The 18,250-nt window shown below is 28.2% G+C and overlaps 1 protein-coding gene, 1 long non-coding RNA gene and 6 other non-coding genes across 8 annotated transcripts; 7 read left to right on the forward strand and 1 right to left on the reverse strand.

Annotated features, from left to right (window-relative positions):
• The first annotated feature begins 2,789 nt into the window (after positions 1-2,789).
• LOC145950857 (uncharacterized) lies at positions 2,790-4,678 on the forward strand. The gene is made up of 2 exons (XR_014428699.1): positions 2,790-3,504; positions 3,933-4,678. It is a non-coding gene; the product is annotated as an uncharacterized LOC145950857 (long non-coding RNA).
• On the forward strand, positions 3,564-3,660 carry LOC114916810 (small nucleolar RNA Z157/R69/R10). The gene has a single exon (XR_003805414.1). It is a non-coding gene; the product is annotated as a small nucleolar RNA Z157/R69/R10 (small nucleolar RNA).
• On the forward strand, positions 3,774-3,857 carry LOC114916813 (small nucleolar RNA R11/Z151). Its single transcript, XR_003805417.2, has one exon. It is a non-coding gene; the product is annotated as a small nucleolar RNA R11/Z151 (small nucleolar RNA).
• LOC114916807 (small nucleolar RNA Z152/R70/R12) lies at positions 3,956-4,061 on the forward strand. The gene has a single exon (XR_003805411.1). It is a non-coding gene; the product is annotated as a small nucleolar RNA Z152/R70/R12 (small nucleolar RNA).
• On the forward strand, positions 4,188-4,312 carry LOC114916808 (small nucleolar RNA snoR80). The gene has a single exon (XR_003805412.1). It is a non-coding gene; the product is annotated as a small nucleolar RNA snoR80 (small nucleolar RNA).
• On the forward strand, positions 4,376-4,473 carry LOC114916804 (small nucleolar RNA Z157/R69/R10). The gene has a single exon (XR_003805408.1). It is a non-coding gene; the product is annotated as a small nucleolar RNA Z157/R69/R10 (small nucleolar RNA).
• LOC114916805 (small nucleolar RNA R11/Z151) lies at positions 4,603-4,687 on the forward strand. Its single transcript, XR_003805409.1, has one exon. It is a non-coding gene; the product is annotated as a small nucleolar RNA R11/Z151 (small nucleolar RNA).
• Positions 4,688-11,149: 6,462 nt separating this feature from the next.
• LOC109812749 (TraB family protein) lies at positions 11,150-15,669 on the reverse strand. The gene is made up of 9 exons (XM_020376786.3): positions 15,057-15,669; positions 14,789-14,836; positions 14,586-14,645; positions 13,785-13,868; positions 13,547-13,651; positions 13,263-13,376; positions 13,066-13,166; positions 11,714-11,825; positions 11,150-11,546 (listed from the first exon to the last, which is right to left on the reverse strand). Exons 1-9 carry the CDS (start codon positions 15,513-15,515, stop codon positions 11,418-11,420), a joined length of 1,212 nt encoding a protein of 403 aa, XP_020232375.2. The 5' UTR covers positions 15,516-15,669; the 3' UTR covers positions 11,150-11,417.
• Between the last annotated feature and the right edge of the window lie 2,581 nt (positions 15,670-18,250).

An 18,250-nucleotide genomic window follows, 5' to 3' on the forward strand; every position in this document is an offset into this window, starting at 1 on the left:
ATAAATGATTTGGTTAAGTTGAAAGTTGTTTTGGGTGCTTAGGTTAATTTATGTTGTTTACGTCTATGAGTTGGCATGATAAATGAGTTGTAAATATGTAGTATGAGTTGTGTTATGTGATGAAAATGTTATGTGATGATATATAATGATAAAATATTGATTAATGATGTTGTTAGTGATGCTTTTGTGATGAATATGAGATGTAAACGAGATGTATGAGTAACTATTATGTGTTGTGAATGTTGTAAATGGTTAGTGATGATTGCATAGCATGGGTTGATGTGTTTGTGTTGAAAGATGATGTTGTGTAGCATGATGAGGATACTTAGTAGTGAGATGAGAGATGCATGTTGTAGCTAAGTTGTGAAGTTGTATAGTTGTGTAGTTGTGTAGGGGTGCTAAATGAGTTGAAGAGTTATGCGTTGAGTGAGTTATTGTACGAAATAAAAATGTGTTGAATATGTGGTATGTTGTTGAAGTTGTTTACAAGTTGTGTGTTGACTATTTATATGTTGTGAAATATGATGAGATGATCTAGTTGAGTTCTGTGAAGTGCATGATGATAATTTTATGAGTTGTAAGAAGCATGATGTGAAGTGTGTAGATGTGTTGATATGATACAAAAGTTATTAGTAGACTGTGTTGCTAAGTTGTTATATGAGAGTTGTATGTTGTTATAAAGTTGTATGTTATACTATGCATTGAAAAGATATTACTTTGTGATAGTTGAGCTGTAAATTGTGAGTTGAGCTATTAAGTTGTTGAGTTGATTGTATTGTTTAAAGTTAAAATGAATTGATACATAGTTGAGTTGACGAGATGATAATTGTGTTGTTGTGCTGTGATGATGAGTTGTTGATCACTAGGACTAGGGGAGATGTTTTCGAAGTTGCTTATCCCATTGTGTGGATTGAGAGTGTTGTGGTGCTTTGAGAGCCCAATTTGTTGAAAAACCCTCCTTAAAAAGTTGTCTCTTGAAGTGGATGATGTGTTATTCTATTCTAAGACTTAATTGATCCTGTGTGTGGGCAAGGTCAAGGCACACGTGTATGAAGTGACCATGGTATAGGGGTCAAGTCGAGCTATATTGATTACAAGTGGTCAATTCAAGTAAAGTACGAAGTTGAGAACTTAGTTCGTAACCGAGTATCGGAGGGTTGTAGTATTTGGGGAATAGTTAGTAGGCTAATCCCATATGTGACTTAGTTGAGCTAGCTAATGCCATGGTAGGCCTAAACCTAACTGTCCTATCCTGACATAGTACTATACTTTCTTGTTTAAGTGGCAAAGTCTGAGAGACCGTTATCGTGTTGTGAATTTTTATCCAAATTTGTTGTTTACCTAGCAAATCCAAAAAGGTTACCTGTTGTTGGTTCGGTAGGACCTAATCACTTAGACTGCTCACCCTGTGTTGTAGGAGATCTCTGAGTTGAAATGTGTGACGATGCATATGTGTTGATGAGTTGATATTGTGATGATATGAGTTGTATGTGTTGGTGTGTTGTGAAGGTGCTGTTGAGATGTATGTTGTCTATATGTTGTGTGTCGCTTGATGAAATAGTTGTTATTGTTGGTAGTGACGTTGTGTTGCAGGTTACTTTTATATTCATATGTTGTTTTAGTATTATGTGTTGTAGGTTGAACAAGTATGATGATGATGATGATAGCATTGTTAGATTACCTATGTTGTAAGTTGCTTTTAAATACATGTGTTGTTGAGAGGTATGTAATACATGTGTTGTTTGTTGTTATGTTGAATATGGTGACTATTATGATGAGTTGTATATTGGTTTATGTTACATGTTTTACACATATGTGTTGATGTGTTGATAATGTGTTGATCAACGTTTAATATGTTGGAATTAAATTGAAATGATGTTGAGATGTGTGGTATATATGTTGTTTGTTACTTGTGTTGGATGTGAAGATGATTGTATAGTTGTTGTGTTGCTTATTTAATTTTTATGAGTTGTTTATTTTTTCTAGCTTACCCTTACATGTTTCCATGTGGTTTAGACTGCAATGATCATGTATGCGATGATCATACGATGTATAAGAGCAATGCATGGATAGCCTGAAAGATAACTACTAGAGGCAATAAGAGATACCTGGAGTGGATGTTTCTTTTGTAGACTACCTTATAGTAACATATTTTGTTATATATAGTTGAATGTTTTTTGTTGCTTACTTAGCAACTTGTGTTGTAAATATCTTATTATACTATTTTAGTATATATTTCATTAGTGTGTTATATTGTTCCGTAATGTGATGGTGAAGATTAATCATTACATAGAAAATTTAGTTGATTTAGAGAAGATGAGAGAAAGAGAGTAAAGGAAGAAAGAGAGAAAAGAAAAAGAAAAAGCAAAATTCATCATTTAAAATAATCTATTTAAAAAATTGTTAATTGACATCGGATTTAACGTATTTTTTAAAAAAAAAACACTAATTATTTTAATTATCTATCATCAAATTATTTTGATATATTTTAAATTTTTCTTTAATTATCTTAATTAAATATTATATAATTTTTTTACATTAAAATTTTAATTAAATATTATAAAACTTTTTTATAATAATTTTTTTTTAAAAATTCTTCAAAATCTTAGTTCAATACTTCTCTCCGAAAAAAGCTCCAGGAACAATGCAGGATGAAGTGCGAAAATATGACATTTTTTTTTGTGTTCATTTCTCTCAGAGAAAAGTATTTCTCTAATTAAAAATACGTGCGGAAAATTATAATAACTGATTAAAAAACAAAAGAAAATATTAATTCATTTTTTAAAAATAAAAAATGACTAAATTATATTTTTAATTTCTCTATTTATTTTAAATTTCAGTTTAATCTTATCATTTTTAAAAGATTTAAATTAATTTTTTAATTTTCAAAAAATGTCTAATATTATATTTTCATTTAAATTAACATTAATGGTATTGATAAAGTTAAATAAAAGAATAATATTAAATATTTTTCTAAAATTAAAGAATTAAGTTAAATATTTTAAAAAATTTAATTTAATCATCTAATTTTTAAATAATATTTAATATTATCCTTTATCAAATTTTATTAATATTGTTAATGTGAATTAGATAAAAAAAATATTAAATATTTTTAAAAATTTAAAAGATATAAATTAAATTAGTTAAAAATAGTGAGATCAAATTAAATTTATAAAAATAAAAAAATATGTAGTTTAGTCAATATAAATAAGATAGTTAGTTATCGGAAAAAGCTCTAAAATTTGTATATGAAAAAATAGGGATGTGGACTATGGATTCGGAGTTTAAGATCCGGCCCACTCTAAGGCCCACACCCTATAAACCCTAATTTGGACTTTCTCTCTTCACTGCCTTTATAATCGAACTCATGCTCATTTTTCTTCGTCGCTCATCTCCGCAACCAAGTACCGTTTAAGGGTTCGTTTCGTTTTGTCACCCGGAACCTGAATTTTCCTAAAGTTTTCATCTTTACGAGATTCATTTTCCGTATCTCAATGGTTTGTGGTAGTAATCTCTTTTTTATTTTCTTAATTTCTTTTGAAATTAATTTTTTTAGGTATTATTTTTGTGCTGTGACGAGGCAATTTTGTGGACTAGAGTTTCTGATCTGGGAATTTACTCAGAAGTTGATTATTAACCCTTGGCTGTCTGAGCACACCCAATTTTAAAAAAAAGTTTCATTTTTTTTTCATTTGTTTTTCAATTTCAATTTTAATTTTTCTATCAATGATTGTGCAACACTTGTTTTGTTAAATTGGTCTGAGAAAATAATTCGGCTCATGATGATGATTTAATTATCTTAGCGAATTTCAGTGAGATTTCTATCAATGATCTGATTGTTACACACACTGAAGCCATTTTCTATTCCTGAATTTTGACTTTTGTTTTTCAAATGTGTATTTGCTAATTGTTCTATGTTGTTGTCATTGTAGTAAGCAATTTTTGTGTGTTGAGAAGTGCAATGATGAGATGAAACACGTAAGTGTTTATTGGCAGTGGACGTTACCTTAAGGTTTCGCCGTGAGCCTATATTTTAACGACTTCTCCTTCCACTGAGCACAATCACAAATGTTAGTGGAAAAAGTATTTGAATGAATGATTATTAATGGTTTGTATATTAGAGAATATAGTTAATTTTGAATATAATATATCATTGATTGTAGTGTATATTTTTCTTTGCGTCCATTACCAATTCTGGGGGATATCTAGTTCCTCTTGGTATAATGGCTTGGACGCAATATCAATAATGTGGTCATCCTGATTGATGGTTTAGTAACTATACCATATGGTCTTGGAAACGCCACAAACATTATAATAGTTATAGATATTGATGAATGCAAGTTTTATCTTGTGAAGAATGTGATTATATGAAGATTTGTGTGCTGTGACGAGACAATTTTGTGGACTAGAGTTTCTGATCTGGGTGCATACTCAGAAGTTGATTGAGAAACCCTTGGCTGTCTGAGTACACCAAATTATACTGTTAACAATTTTGTTTTTTGTTTTTCTATTATGTATGTTGTTGGAGCATTCATGTATTTTTCTGATATCATTATTTTGGCAAGTGATAATTTTGTTAAATTGGCTATAGAAAAAAAAAATTGGCTTATGATGAAAGTTTAATTATCTTAAGCGGATTTCAGTGAGATTTTTATCAATGATCTGATTGTTACACACACTGAAGCCTATCTGCCTATGTGTAAATTTCATTATAATTCCTGTTTTGAATTGTGCTTTTTAGAAACATTATATCATTATATGTCGTAGCGCGCATTTGAGAATCAGTTTAGTTCAATTCTTTTAGGGTTTATTATATGTGCTTTTTTTCTGCATTAAAATGTGTATTTTTCAGTGGAAAGTAGGTTTAGATGGTATTCAAGTAGAGTTAATCATCTATTTAATTGTGTTATATCATTGTTAAAAGTATATATATATATAGTGACATGGTACAATTAAAAGATTTAATTAGATGTCAGTGTAAAAAGTAAATATCTATACACTATTAAGTGATTAACTCATCCTATTTTGGAGATAACTCTGATGGAGAATTTTTTTAAATGTCATGGAAGTATAATTCTATGCTAGTCGACAGTTGGAACTAAAGATGGTTTTCTTTTTTATACTAAGGAACTAAAGATGTTTAAAAATATAAATTGAACCGATTCGGGTGATAAAAATTGAATTATTTTGAGGAAAAAGGTTACTGATTTATTTTATAAAATTGAATCCGATATTTAATTTTTTAAAAAACTGTTTCATTATAAGAAGAAATATTGAATTGATATATTTTATAAGATTTATTTGGTTTTTTTTTTATAAATTGAATTAAATTGTTTTTGGATTGGTTGCTCAAATAGTCGGACCGTGAGTTTTTTTTTTGAAAAAAAATAAAGAACCGATCTATTTTATATGAAAAGAAAAATCGGTTTGAACTGCTTCTATAATTTGAACAAAAAACGCCCTAATTTGAAATCGAGATTAAGGCTTGATTCGAAATTGAGACTATTTAGAAGGTTTTATTTATACTATTTAATGAAGAGCAAAACTTAAAAAGAGATATAAATGAACAGAAATTGAAATGAAATAACAGAAATTGAATGTTTTCCTGAGATGAGAGGTAAGAAAAAAGGTACTTGTGAACTGTGATCTTATTAAGGAATGAATCTGATTTGTCTGTATAAAAAACCTTTTTTGCACTTTATTACTTTCTTTTTTTTATTATACTAATTACTTTTTAAAAAATCTCTTGTATTAATTATTTTTTCTTTTATTAATTAGAGCAATTTTAATGAGATTTGTTTGTCTTATCGATTTCTTGTTATTGGAAGGCTCTGATGTGACAACATGATTTGTTTGAAGAAGAGAGAGAGTTATTTTCTCAAGCAGTTCCTTATTAGATTTCAAGCAGATTTTATTGAACATATTTGAGAATGTTTCGAAAATAATAATGATGAAAATTAATTTCTTATAATGTTTATGTATTTATTATTATTTTATTTTATTTTTAATATCTATTTATTGTGTATTTTTTATCGTAATTTATTTTTTTTATTGTAGTGCAATTATCTTTTTTAATAAAAATTTAAATTTAGTTCATTAATTATTAGAAAAAAAATTTTAAAAGAATTTTTTAAAGTTTCTTACCATTTGAGTAAATTTGTGTAACTTGTTTAATGCTGACATAGCACACTTGAGACTATTTTTTTTTTATTTTTCAATTTATGAATGAGTTGCTTCCATTAGAGATGACTTTAGTAATTTTGTAATTAAAAGTTAACTTGTATCACTTTGATGGTAAATTTTGTAATTAAAAGTTAACTTGTACCACTTTGATGGTAAATTTTGTAATTAAAAATTAACTTGTATCACTTTGATTTTGTAATTAAAAGTTAACTTGTATCACTTTGATGGTAACTAAACTACTTAGATAGACTCACACTAATGAAATAATATTATAATGATGATGTAATAAAATTGATCATGTGATATTGACACGATAATAAAATATCAAATTTATTTAAAATAAAAATTTAAAAATTGACTTATATGAACTATAACTCATGATTATCATTTTAAAATTTACAATTTAAACTATTTAGGGACTTAACTTTATTATTATTATTATTATTATTATTATTATAACTTGAATAACATATTATATATAATATTACTGTTTGAATTATTTTTTTTTTTTTAAATTTAATCTAATATTAACCTAGTTTAAAATTAATAAATAATAAATTCACTTAATAAAAATAATATTTATTTTAATAAATTTATTATTTAATATATTTTTATGCATTAAATATAAATATACAATCAATTTTTGTCATTTATTCCTTTTTCAACCATTTTTTTTCTTTTTCAATACACCAATAAAGTTGTATTGTCTTTTTCAATATTATAAATTTATATTATTCTATGAAAAATATTTTATATAATATACATACTAATATTATTACTATATTTTTTATTCTAATAATATAAATTTTATTTTTTAATGTTTTTATCCAATAAATATAATATAAAATAAATTATTATATTAAATAATATATACTAATATTATATTATTTATTTTATGTTTTATTTGTTACGATTTGTTTTATATTATATAAAAACTATATTAAATAGTATGTTATATAACTAATTTACTAATAAAAGTAATATTTTACTAAATAATTTATTATTCATTATTTTTAAATCATATTGTTTTATGCCAATTTTAAACTAGATTATCATTTGATAAGAATTTTAAAAATTAATAATTAACTTGAATAATAATGTTACATATAATATTTTATTCAAGTTATATTGATAAAAGTTAAGTTACTCAATGGTTAATACTTAATATGATGATTTTTATATTAAGGTAGTCGCTTCTAATTCGTATAAGGTTATTTTTTTAATTTTTTTTTTCAATAAATCTTATATTTTCATGTCATGTCAACACCATATTACTAAAGAGCATCACTACTAGAGTTTCTTATCATCAATCCATATGGGTCGCCATGTTAACATTAGCATCATGTCACAATTTAATTGACAAAAAATACTAAAATTGTGTAATTTTAAAAATTGGAAGATCAAAATTGTGTGATTAAAAAATGAAGGAACAAAAAAATGTGAATTGAAAATTATAGGAGGATAAGTGGTGCAATTTAGCCTTTTAAATTGATTATTTTGGTAGGAAAAAATTACTAGAATGAGAAATAGTTAATTTTGAAAATATTATAAATAATTTTGGAAAAATAGTTTAAATTGATAGTTTTAATATTATTAATTGAATTATTCAATTTTCTAACTAAGTCTCTTACCCCAATAGTTGTGTCCTACCCTTTGAGAAGGAGTTATTAGGTGATTTTGGCAAATGCACTAGAGTCACACAAATAATCAGTCATAAGTAGATATCGTCTCCTAAAAAACTTGTGTAATACACGATAATAAATACATTCAATAATTAATTTAGACTAAAGAATATTCATTAATTAACATTAATTTATAAAAGAAATAAAATCTATGTAAAAGAAAGATAAGTTCTTTTTAGTATTTTTCAAATACTTAATTAACATTAAGTATTTTGTTCTAATTTAAGATTATAAAAGATACTTTTCAATACCTAATAAATCAAATATCAAGCTATGGTTAATCACTCCACAATAAGTATTAAGAGTGGAAACAAAATATTAACATTAAAATGGAAAGACATATATAATAATAATAATAATAATAATAATAATAATAATAATAATAATAATAATAATAATAATAATAATAAAATACAAGTTACATGAGTTTGGTTAGTTACATTTAGTCCCAACAAGGATGGAATTAGCTCTTCTTATCACAAAGAACACAAAATAAAAAAATAAAGTGATTCATAAAAATTGGAGACCCAAGAAGAAGCTTCAAGATGATAAATGAAGCACTAGTAACACTTCAAAGACCCCCAAATCCAAAAGTGAAAGTTGATGTTCAAACCCTCAAGAAAAGAGAGATAAAATGAATCAAACATTCCACATAATAAAATTGGCGCCCAACACAAGCTAACCCACGTCGGGTGTAGGCACACGAATAATAAAAGAACACTTGCTATCAAGATCACGCTGGGCGTGAATAGAGTGGCGCTTGGTGCAATCAAGTGAGAGAATATAAGGTTTTTGTTGGGGTTATTTTATGATATTTGTCTGAGAGAATATTTTGAGTGTTATTTTTATAAGATTATTACATAAGCATACTCCACAATGATAATATATTGTTCGCTTTGGGTCTAACTCCTCACGGTTTTGCTTTTGGTCATTACCCAAAAGACCTCTCTATCATTGAAGTATTTTTGTGTTATATAAATTGTTATTTATTGTCTTATTTTATCAATGTGGGACTTGTTTGTATCCCAACAATTTTAATGTCTAATGTGAGAGACATATGATAGTTAGAAAAGATGGCTAATTCAAGAGGTGGGAGTTGAATTAGATTTATAAAAAAATTCTTATTAAAACTTATCTCAGATAAAAAAAAATTCTTAATATTTTCAAATTAATCTTAACCTTATTGGAATAAGTGCGTTGAAGATTAAACCATGCAAATCTAAATCAATATACCCTACATCTTATATTTTTTTATATACAATACATATATTAATGAGCATGTATTCAAATTAAACAAGCAAGTAAAATTCAATTAAGGATAAGAGAAATTTGCACAAAGATTTATATTGGTTCAACCACCATCAATGTGACCTACATCCATTCCTCAATCAACTCGATCAAGTATTTCCTTAATCTTTAATATCTAGAGGTTTATAATCATAAATCACATGCAATTCACTTGAAAACAATTAAAGAAACCCACTTTTTGAATCTAAAGAAGTAACCCTTGTAGATATCCACTATAAGAAACCTTTCTACCTTAAGAAACCTACTCAATAACAAAGAAAGAATTAGGAAAGATATAACCTAATGTACATAACAAATTAAATAGGTGAAAAACTAAACCATTGAGTCCAAACTCTCCATCTAAATTGATGATGATTCAATTCTCTTGATTCATGATAGAAGAACTCCCAAAGGGTAACACATCTCTTTTACCAAGAAAACTCAACTCATAAGCTCACTCAATTGTTTAGAGAACATAAAATATAAGTTCTTTTAAGTTCTAAAAATGAAAAACGTTATATAGATTTTTTTTAATGAAATAATTAATTATTTTGATAAATAATCGATTATTTTGTTATTTGCAAATTTGGAAACTCGCTAAGAACAATTTAATCGATTATTTTGATGAAAAATCAATTATTCCATAAACTCATTATGAAATAACTGATTATTTTGTCAGATAATCGATTATTTATGCAATTATTTTCATATTACTTGAAAATAGGATAAATAATTGATTAAAGCTAAAGATAATCAATTATTTTGACTTAAGAGTCAATATTTCAATTTTTCACTCTAGATCTTTTTCAAATTATTTTTAAACTTTAAAATTATTAATTTAAATCATCAATCATTAACTTATATGAAGATTAACAAACTAACTAATGATTTAGCATCTAAGTACAAAACTAAATACACACAAGACAAATTTCAGGTTGCACTCTTAATACCAAGAGGCTTATACAAAGACTTATACATTTACATTTGTAATTATCAAATAAGAGCTTTAACTTGATTTTGATCAACAATGACTTATTAAGGGACTAATATATAAATAATTAAATAATTAAGATAAATTTTAAATGGGTTAAATAAAGCATAGATAATTGTTATTTAATGGGTAGGGGCGGACTTTAGACATGACGCCCAAACTTTTCTAGTTTTTTTTTTATATATATATACTCATACATATATATTAATATTATATTCGTATATTATCATATTATTAATTGTAATAAAACTAAAAAAATTGAGTAAAGAAAATGAAAATTTCTATTATATTTTTAATTAATAAAAAAAATTATATAAAAAAATTAATTTGATACCCCTAAATTTTTTTTTTCAAATTCCGCCACTATTGATGGGAGTTGTAGTTTTAAGGGGTTATATATATCCATTAACATGAAATAAAATCCCCTTCGTGATAGAAAAAAATTCTCTTAAATCCTTGTCATCACAAAAGGTAGAATGAGTAAAAATAAGAGTTAAAGAAATGAAATCTTAATTTTCCTATCATCTCAACAAAATTAAAATGCTTTAAGGTTCAACATTTGCCATAGGGTAAACCATTATCTCTAAGGCCATAATTGATTCTACCAAAAGGCCAATGATAAATAATAACTCCCCTCAAACACAACTTACAAGTTAGAATTTTAATTTCAATTAAAAGATGCTAAGTTAGAATTTCATTCTAACTAAGGATTCTTGTGGTCATGAAGGATTCAGATATAGGAGAATCAAGAAGGAGAGCTCTCTTCCCCACCCCCCGATTTTTTCCACCTAACTCTTTGAACTTAAGAATATTGATGTTTAAAAATGAGTGAATGCCTTTCTCCAAATGAATAAATGCATAAGGTAAATGTAGTTGAGGGTTGGAAGAGAAGAAAAAGTTGTTGAGGTTTAGAAATGAGTTGAGTGGGTTAATAAGATATTGAAACGTGAATGGATGAATGAATGCAAGTGGTTTTATTCTCAACAATAAAATACGCTCACACGAGTAAGAAATTATAATTGCAAAATTTTCAATCCCTCTTGGGAAACCAGTTAAAACTATCGGAATGAGTATATATATGCAACATTTTAGTGTTTAAGTGACCAAGATTTCACGAAGATTTCCATGGAAAAATTAAAAAAGAAAATTTTAATTCTTGAGACGTTAAAAAAAAAAAAAGAGATTAAATCGCTTATGCATCAACTTTGTTGATGATTGACTCAACTGATACATATTTCAATTCCTAGATCAACGTTCCAGTGGATGCCAGAAAGTCATTTCTTGCATGAAATATAGATGCCTGATACTATAGCCACCCCAGCCACGGCAACACCGACAGATGTTAAGATTCTTATTGCAGATACAGCTGGTTTGGGAGATGGAACTGTCATGAGATCCTTCATCTGAAAAACAGTAAGGTGAATATTAAGGTAAGAAAATCTGAGACAGTAATAAAATAATAAGAACCGGTAAAGTAGTAGCTGTGAATGATCCCCTTTTGTTTTTTTTTTTTTGCTAAAATACTTCTAAATTCCATTTTATATAATAGAAAAAACTAATGTTCACACACCACAACAGGTTGCTTCCAATGCTTCTTTATTCCCTGTAGATGCCCCTTTCCAACAACAGCTACAACTGAGCTATTTTCACTTGCCACTTTTAATAATGTGGAGGACATATACCTGGATAGACGCAACATAAGTCAAATCATGTAGAATTTATAAACTAAATATATATGTACATAATTGTAGAAAAAGCCTTGACAAAGCAAAGGCACTTCTAAGCATAAGTAATAGAGGAAAAAAACATGCACTAATGTTTTCATTGATATACATAGGGTTTATTGAGTAAACTAATCTGTGAACACTTCTAGAAGAAAATAAGGTAAAATAAATTGAGTTTCTCCCATAAACTAAAATCAACATATATACTTAACTATTATTAAAAAAAAACTCTCATTTAACTTCTTTAGAAACTAAGGTGCATAAGTCGATTTTTATAGGACATTCAAATGTATTTTATCTACTTATTTTTTTTCTTCTACAAATATTTATGGATAAATTTATTCAAACAAGACCACATAGACTAAAATCAGAAAAAGTCAAAATATTTTTTTTGAAGAATTGCTTGTTCCTCATGATGCTAAAGACTATAATATACTGCACATCCATATGTAAATAAGCTATTTCATTTAATGTCCCAAAATGCTCTGATGACAAGTAGCGCCCTTTTAAATTTCTTCAAAATATAAAATTTACCAATATTTATTTTATTTTTCATTTCTAATGCACAGCCTATCCAAGACATTAAGTTAATATTTTTGTCCTTTAGCTCCGCCAATGCATGTATACTAGTCAAAAGGCATAATTAGATGATGGACCAGTTAGTTTAAACTTTTTCCTAAAAGAAAACACTTCTTTAAAAAAAAGAAGCATTTTTTTATGTGGTTGTCTAAACTACTTAATTTAAAAATAAACAGTTTTCTATTTCTTTTTAAGAAGCAACTTCTATTTGTTCTTAAAAAATTACTTTTTCAAAAAGCGTTATTTTATAATTAGTTTTTGTATGTTTAAACAAACTGACCCAATATCCCCCCTCCCCGACCCAAAAACAAAAAGATATCTGCTCAGTACGATCAATTCAAAGGTTTTTCCATATGATATGCTCTAAAATAAAGAATGCACTCAGAGTAAGAAGTCCAAGCCTCCATGATATTTGGATTTAGATAATCAGAATGGCTAGGATATGAAGAAGTAAGGACCAGAAACATATCCAACCTCCAACCGGGACCCCTCTCCTAGAAGGAAACATACTGGGGTGACAAGTGTTAAGCAAAGCTTTCTTTAAAGGATAAGGGAAGCAGTTGTTGGGTAACAGAAGCAATAAATGAAACTGCAAATTGAACTAAGAGCTTGGACTTACTGATCTCGTTCATGCACCAGAGTCTCCATTAAAGTTGGAAACTCCTTGCTCATTTCCTGAATAACAAGAGTTAGCATGTCACTGTCATCCATTTCCTTCAGCTAAAGAAAGCAAACCCAAGTTAGGATGTAGACGATAACTTCACAAACACAATCAATTCATACTTATCACTAGCAAATGAGGATTGTGAAATTTACCATCTTATTAAGATCATCAGAGCTGGGTAAAAACACTGCTTGAAAAAATAAAGAGTATAACAATTTTGTCTTATGCCAAAGTGGCATCTTGCTCCATGTTCTCCTCAAAGTAATCTGTCTCAACCAAATTCAGAACCCAAACAAAAAGGTTCAACATCAAGTAAACCAAGTAAAAAGCAGACATATTAAAATAGTAAATGTTGAAAATAAAAATTACTTGAATTAAACTAATTTAGTACAATCCAATATATTTCCAATGCTTTGAAAAGAAAATCTCATCCAACCTGTACAGGACGATCACCAAGTATTACTCTGCCACCATACTTGATGGCTTCTTCATATGCCACACGAAACTCAGAGCCAGGAAAGACCTCAAGTTTACTAGCAATCTGTCAGAATTTTAAGGAGAGAAAAAGGAGGGTATATGATAAGTATAGCATTAATAAATAAGAAAAGGGCAAATATTAATAATTGAAAATCAAATAAGGATGATACATATGATTCTCAAAAAAAGAAACCTGCCTTGGCAAGGAACCAGCCATAAAGTACTTCAAACATATTATGTTTTTTCTTCAACATTGTAATCATTTCGCCCATAGTGGGTACCTGGAAGAAGGCAAAAAATAAATAAACATACAAAAAAACAGATAACTGGATGAGAACCAAAAGTAATGATGGAATCAAGGAAAATAGCTGATGCTAAGTTTGAATAAAACATCTAGGCCCTTAGACAACAATAATTAGGATTATCATTTTATGGCTAAAAGAGATGATTATTTTCTCCTTTATGTAAAAGGAAAAATAAATTACTCATAAGTTGACAGATAAAAGGTTTAAATCGTCAAGGTAAACAAGCCTCTGTGTGTGATGTTAAAACACCAGTAAGCCATACAAGTATTCAGCCATTAGACAACAATAATTAGGATTATCATTTTATGGCTAAAAGAGATGATTATTTTCTCTTTTATGTAAAAGGAAAAATAAATTACTCATAAGTTGACAGATAAAAGGTTTAAATCATCAAGGTAAACAAGCCTCTGTGTGTGATGTTAAAACACCAGTAAGCCATGCAAGTATTCAGCCATATTATACTTTATCTTTCCAACTGTCCACTCATCTGAAACTAATTGGAAAAGAAGAATACTGATATTCTCTAAGTGTAATTTATTTCCTCATATGTGTTATACTCTTATGCACATAAATTACAAATTCGAACAAAACAGTTCAAAAGAGGTTTAGTTCAAAAGAGGGGGGCGGGGGGGAGGCTGGTACTCCCGACAAACGATACAATAATTAGAAAAGCACCAAATTAAAGGATAGAACCTTAAGATTCTGAAGGGTAAGCACTGCCACCCGACTCGAGCACAATTCTAGGAAGACAACCTGCACCAAACAAAGACCAGCCATAGAGTTTCAACATTTAAAATCCACAAAACCAGGCGTCATGAAATCAAGAACAAACAATCAAGCACGAGAACCATCGATTCCCAAACCAAGTGTTACAAAGTTCAAAACAGAAACAAAACCTGCGGTTTCAGAAAATTCACTATAGCTTGAACTTCTCTGCTTGATTCCTGCAACAAGAATTCAGTATAAACTTTAAACTCTCTTACAATTCCCCAACTGTACTTATTATTACATCAACTAGAATCGATACATGAAGACAAAACACGGCTATGCATCGTTTCGAAAATGACACAACAACAATTCCAATTGAAAAGAATACAGAAAAAGAAACCCTAATTTTTCGTTCCGGTTGAACACAGTGCAATGCATGATGAACCGAACGAATACCTCGGACACGTGAGCGGTGCCGACCAAGTAGACGTCGCAAACGCCGCCTTCGGCGGCGGACTCGCACGACAGAACCACCACGTTTCGGGAGAGCTCCTCCGGGAGCGTAAGCGGACGGCGATCGGAATCTGTCGAGGCTTCGGTGGCGGAGGAAACGCCGTCAGCGTCGGAAGTCTCAGGCTCGTCGATTCGAACCATGCTCTCGGAGAGGCTCTCCATCTTCAGATCCGCAACGTGGACGAAGTCTTCGGCGGAGGCGGCGGGGGCAGCGGGCTCCGGCGGGGGCGCATCCATCGCCGGGCGGAGGAGAGGGTGCGTTGGGCGGCGCGCGGTGGCGGAGGTCTTGGTGGAGAATTGGGGGAGAGAGAGGGTTTGGGAAGAGGAAATTGTTGTGAGGAAAGGTTTGGGGCGATGAATGAGCGGCGTGACTCGGGCGAGTTGAGTGACCAGGTGAGTCATAAGCTGATGAAGCGTGAAGGAATGCGGTTTGTGCGCAGTGAAAGTGAGAAATGGGAATAGTGTGCGTTGGAATGTGGACCCATCTCTCCCACAAGTTATTCCATGAGTGTTCAACCACAACGGGTGCCATTCAACAGTAGATACCGCGACTTTAAGGATTTGTTTGGATGGAAAAGAGGGAGCGGAAATGAAGGGATTTGAAGGAAAAGTGAGGTTGTTTGGACTAAGGAAAAATGAGTGAAAAGTGTAGAGAAAGTTTGTGAATGAATTGATTGATGTAATAGATAAAAATAAATTTTTTAATTGATAATTTTATAAGATTACTACTTTGCCTTTAAGTTAAAAAAAATTTATAATTATTATAATTAAAAGATAAATATAAAAATTTTAACTAAAAAAATAAATATAAAATCTTAATTTAAAAATAATTTAATTTAAATATTTGCTTTAAATTTAATGATAGATAAAAATTAAAAATTTAATAGGTGAATATGTAATTTATACTTTTATCCTTGAATTAAAAATGAGTATAATATTATTTATTATAAATAATAATAATTACAATAAAATTATATTAATAGGTATAATTTATTAAAAAAATAATAAATGATGATAATAATAATAATAAATATTAGAAAAATAATAAGTATCATAATAAATAATAATGATACTAATTATAATAAATAATAATAATATTAATAATAATGATAATAATAATAATAATATTTATAATAATAAATAATAATAACAAAATATATTATGATAATTATATTTTCTAACATTATTTTATTAATGTTTATCAAAGTGTTATTATTTTAATTTTATAAACATGTATTATTTTTTTTTTATATTTCTACTTTTTGATGTCAATATTTAAATAATAGAATTTTCTTAATATAAAAAAAATGTACAATAAATTTTTTGAAAGTTAATTAATAAATTAAAAAAATTGATAAATCATTGACATAAATTAGAATGAAATGAAGATACATTTGTTAATTGTACAAGTTAATTTTTACTAATTAAAAAATTAAAAAATTTTTAACATTACAAATTTGGGGGTGCATTTTTACCATTTGGAACGGCTCGTTCTCAACTAGGGTTTTTAAGCCAATTTACTACTTTGGAACGGCCCGTTCTAGGCTACTAAATTACCCTTGTTTTAGTAGTTTGGAACGACCCGTTCTGGGCACGCCTGGAAACGAAAATATGGCAGCATAATCGATTATGCATGGGACATAATCGATTCGATTATGCTGGCATATTTTCGCTTCAGTTTTTCACCTCTTTTCAGCTTATGGGCAGGGGTATTATTGAGTTTTCTCAATTCATACGTAGCTTTCATCTCTTTTCTTTGCAAAAGCGCGAGGAACGCCAACGCGGGTTCTCCCGCTTTTCTTCGCCTTTCTTTCCTTACAAATCAGCAGAAACAAAACGTCCACTTTCTTCACCTTTCTTTCGTCGTGAACAGTAAATCAGCGGAAACATATACTACCTAAATAAACACTGAACAGTAAATACTAAATACTACTTATAAAATTTAACTTATAAGAATTGTTTTTTTTATTTATTTTTTTATATATAAGATACAATTTATATTATTTTATATATTAATTATTTATAGATTAAAACACTCTTAACTGTAGTCTATTGTCTTAATTTTATAAAATGTATTAACTTTAAATTTTTTAAAGAATATATATTATAATTGGTTAATAAAAAATATATAAATATTCATTAAGAGCGAAAAATAATATAGGATATATATTTTAATTGATTGAAAAATATATGAATATTAATTAAGAAAAGAAAGTAGTATAAAGATAATTTTAAAAATATTTATATAAATAGAATAAATTTATTATTATCTATTAAAATAATTACTTTTCTTAATTTTAAAGAATTAAGTAATTAAATTTTATATATAACCATCAAAGTAGTCGTAAATAGTAGTAGTAATTAAAACTTAAAAGCCTTCATTTTGAAATTTGAAACGCATTTTTTCTTTTCAAAATTTAATTTAAAAGCTTTTTCTATTATCATTAATTTGGTAGTTTTATAAAAACAATTGAGAAAAAAGGTTATGCAACTTTATATATATATATATATATATATATATATATGCGCATAATTCTACATTATCCTTTAAATATTAATTATTATGTGTACCAATTTGGCCAAGTCAGTAGACTCAGCCAAGCTCAATTAAAGTGGATGACCTTGGTAGGAGAAAATAACATTGAAAGGGTCATATGGCTTATAATGACCACCCCACCCCTCAAATTACATCGGCACATCGACCAAGGCCGAGCCATTCCCTAACTAACAAAGTAAACAAATGAAGAAACAATCTTATCTTAATTAACAAAGATATCCGAGTAAAGAGAAAAAATCCTAATCTACATCAAGGTAAGTGCATTATATATACGATACCTACACATCTAAAAAGACTAACTTAAATATCGGAGTCTCTTTTGCAAATATCACCCCTATCTTAGAGTGATCAACTTGCAAGGCGAAGGATGCTCATCGATCTCATTAGGAGATCGTCCGTATACCAATCTCAAGTGAGAACATGTATTATAAGTTTGTTAATTTTTATAATATTTACATTACATTATTGATGACTGGTTAAACAAATTTACACACTAATAATAATATTAATTATTAAATTCTAATAATATATGTTTACATTGTCTCTCAATAATATAATTATCATGTATAATATATATATA

This window comes from Cajanus cajan, chromosome 8 (genome assembly GCF_000230855.2).
Source record: "Cajanus cajan strain Asha chromosome 8, NIPB_CcT2T_4, whole genome shotgun sequence".
Lineage (NCBI taxonomy): Eukaryota > Viridiplantae > Streptophyta > Magnoliopsida > Fabales > Fabaceae > Cajanus > Cajanus cajan.

Bases quoted from the DNA above. Each gene is read 5' to 3' on its own strand.
- LOC109812749 (XM_020376786.3), bottom strand. From the start codon at position 15,515: ATGACTCACCTGGTCACTCAACTCGCCCGAGTCACGCCGCTCATTCAT. The intron at 13,869-14,585 runs GTTCTATCCTTT...GCCTTCTTCCAG, and splicing joins TTACCCTTCAGAATCTTAAG to GTACCCACTATGGGCGAAAT. The intron at 13,652-13,784 runs GCAGGTTTCTTT...AAATTCTGACAG, and splicing joins ATGGCTGGTTCCTTGCCAAG to ATTGCTAGTAAACTTGAGGT.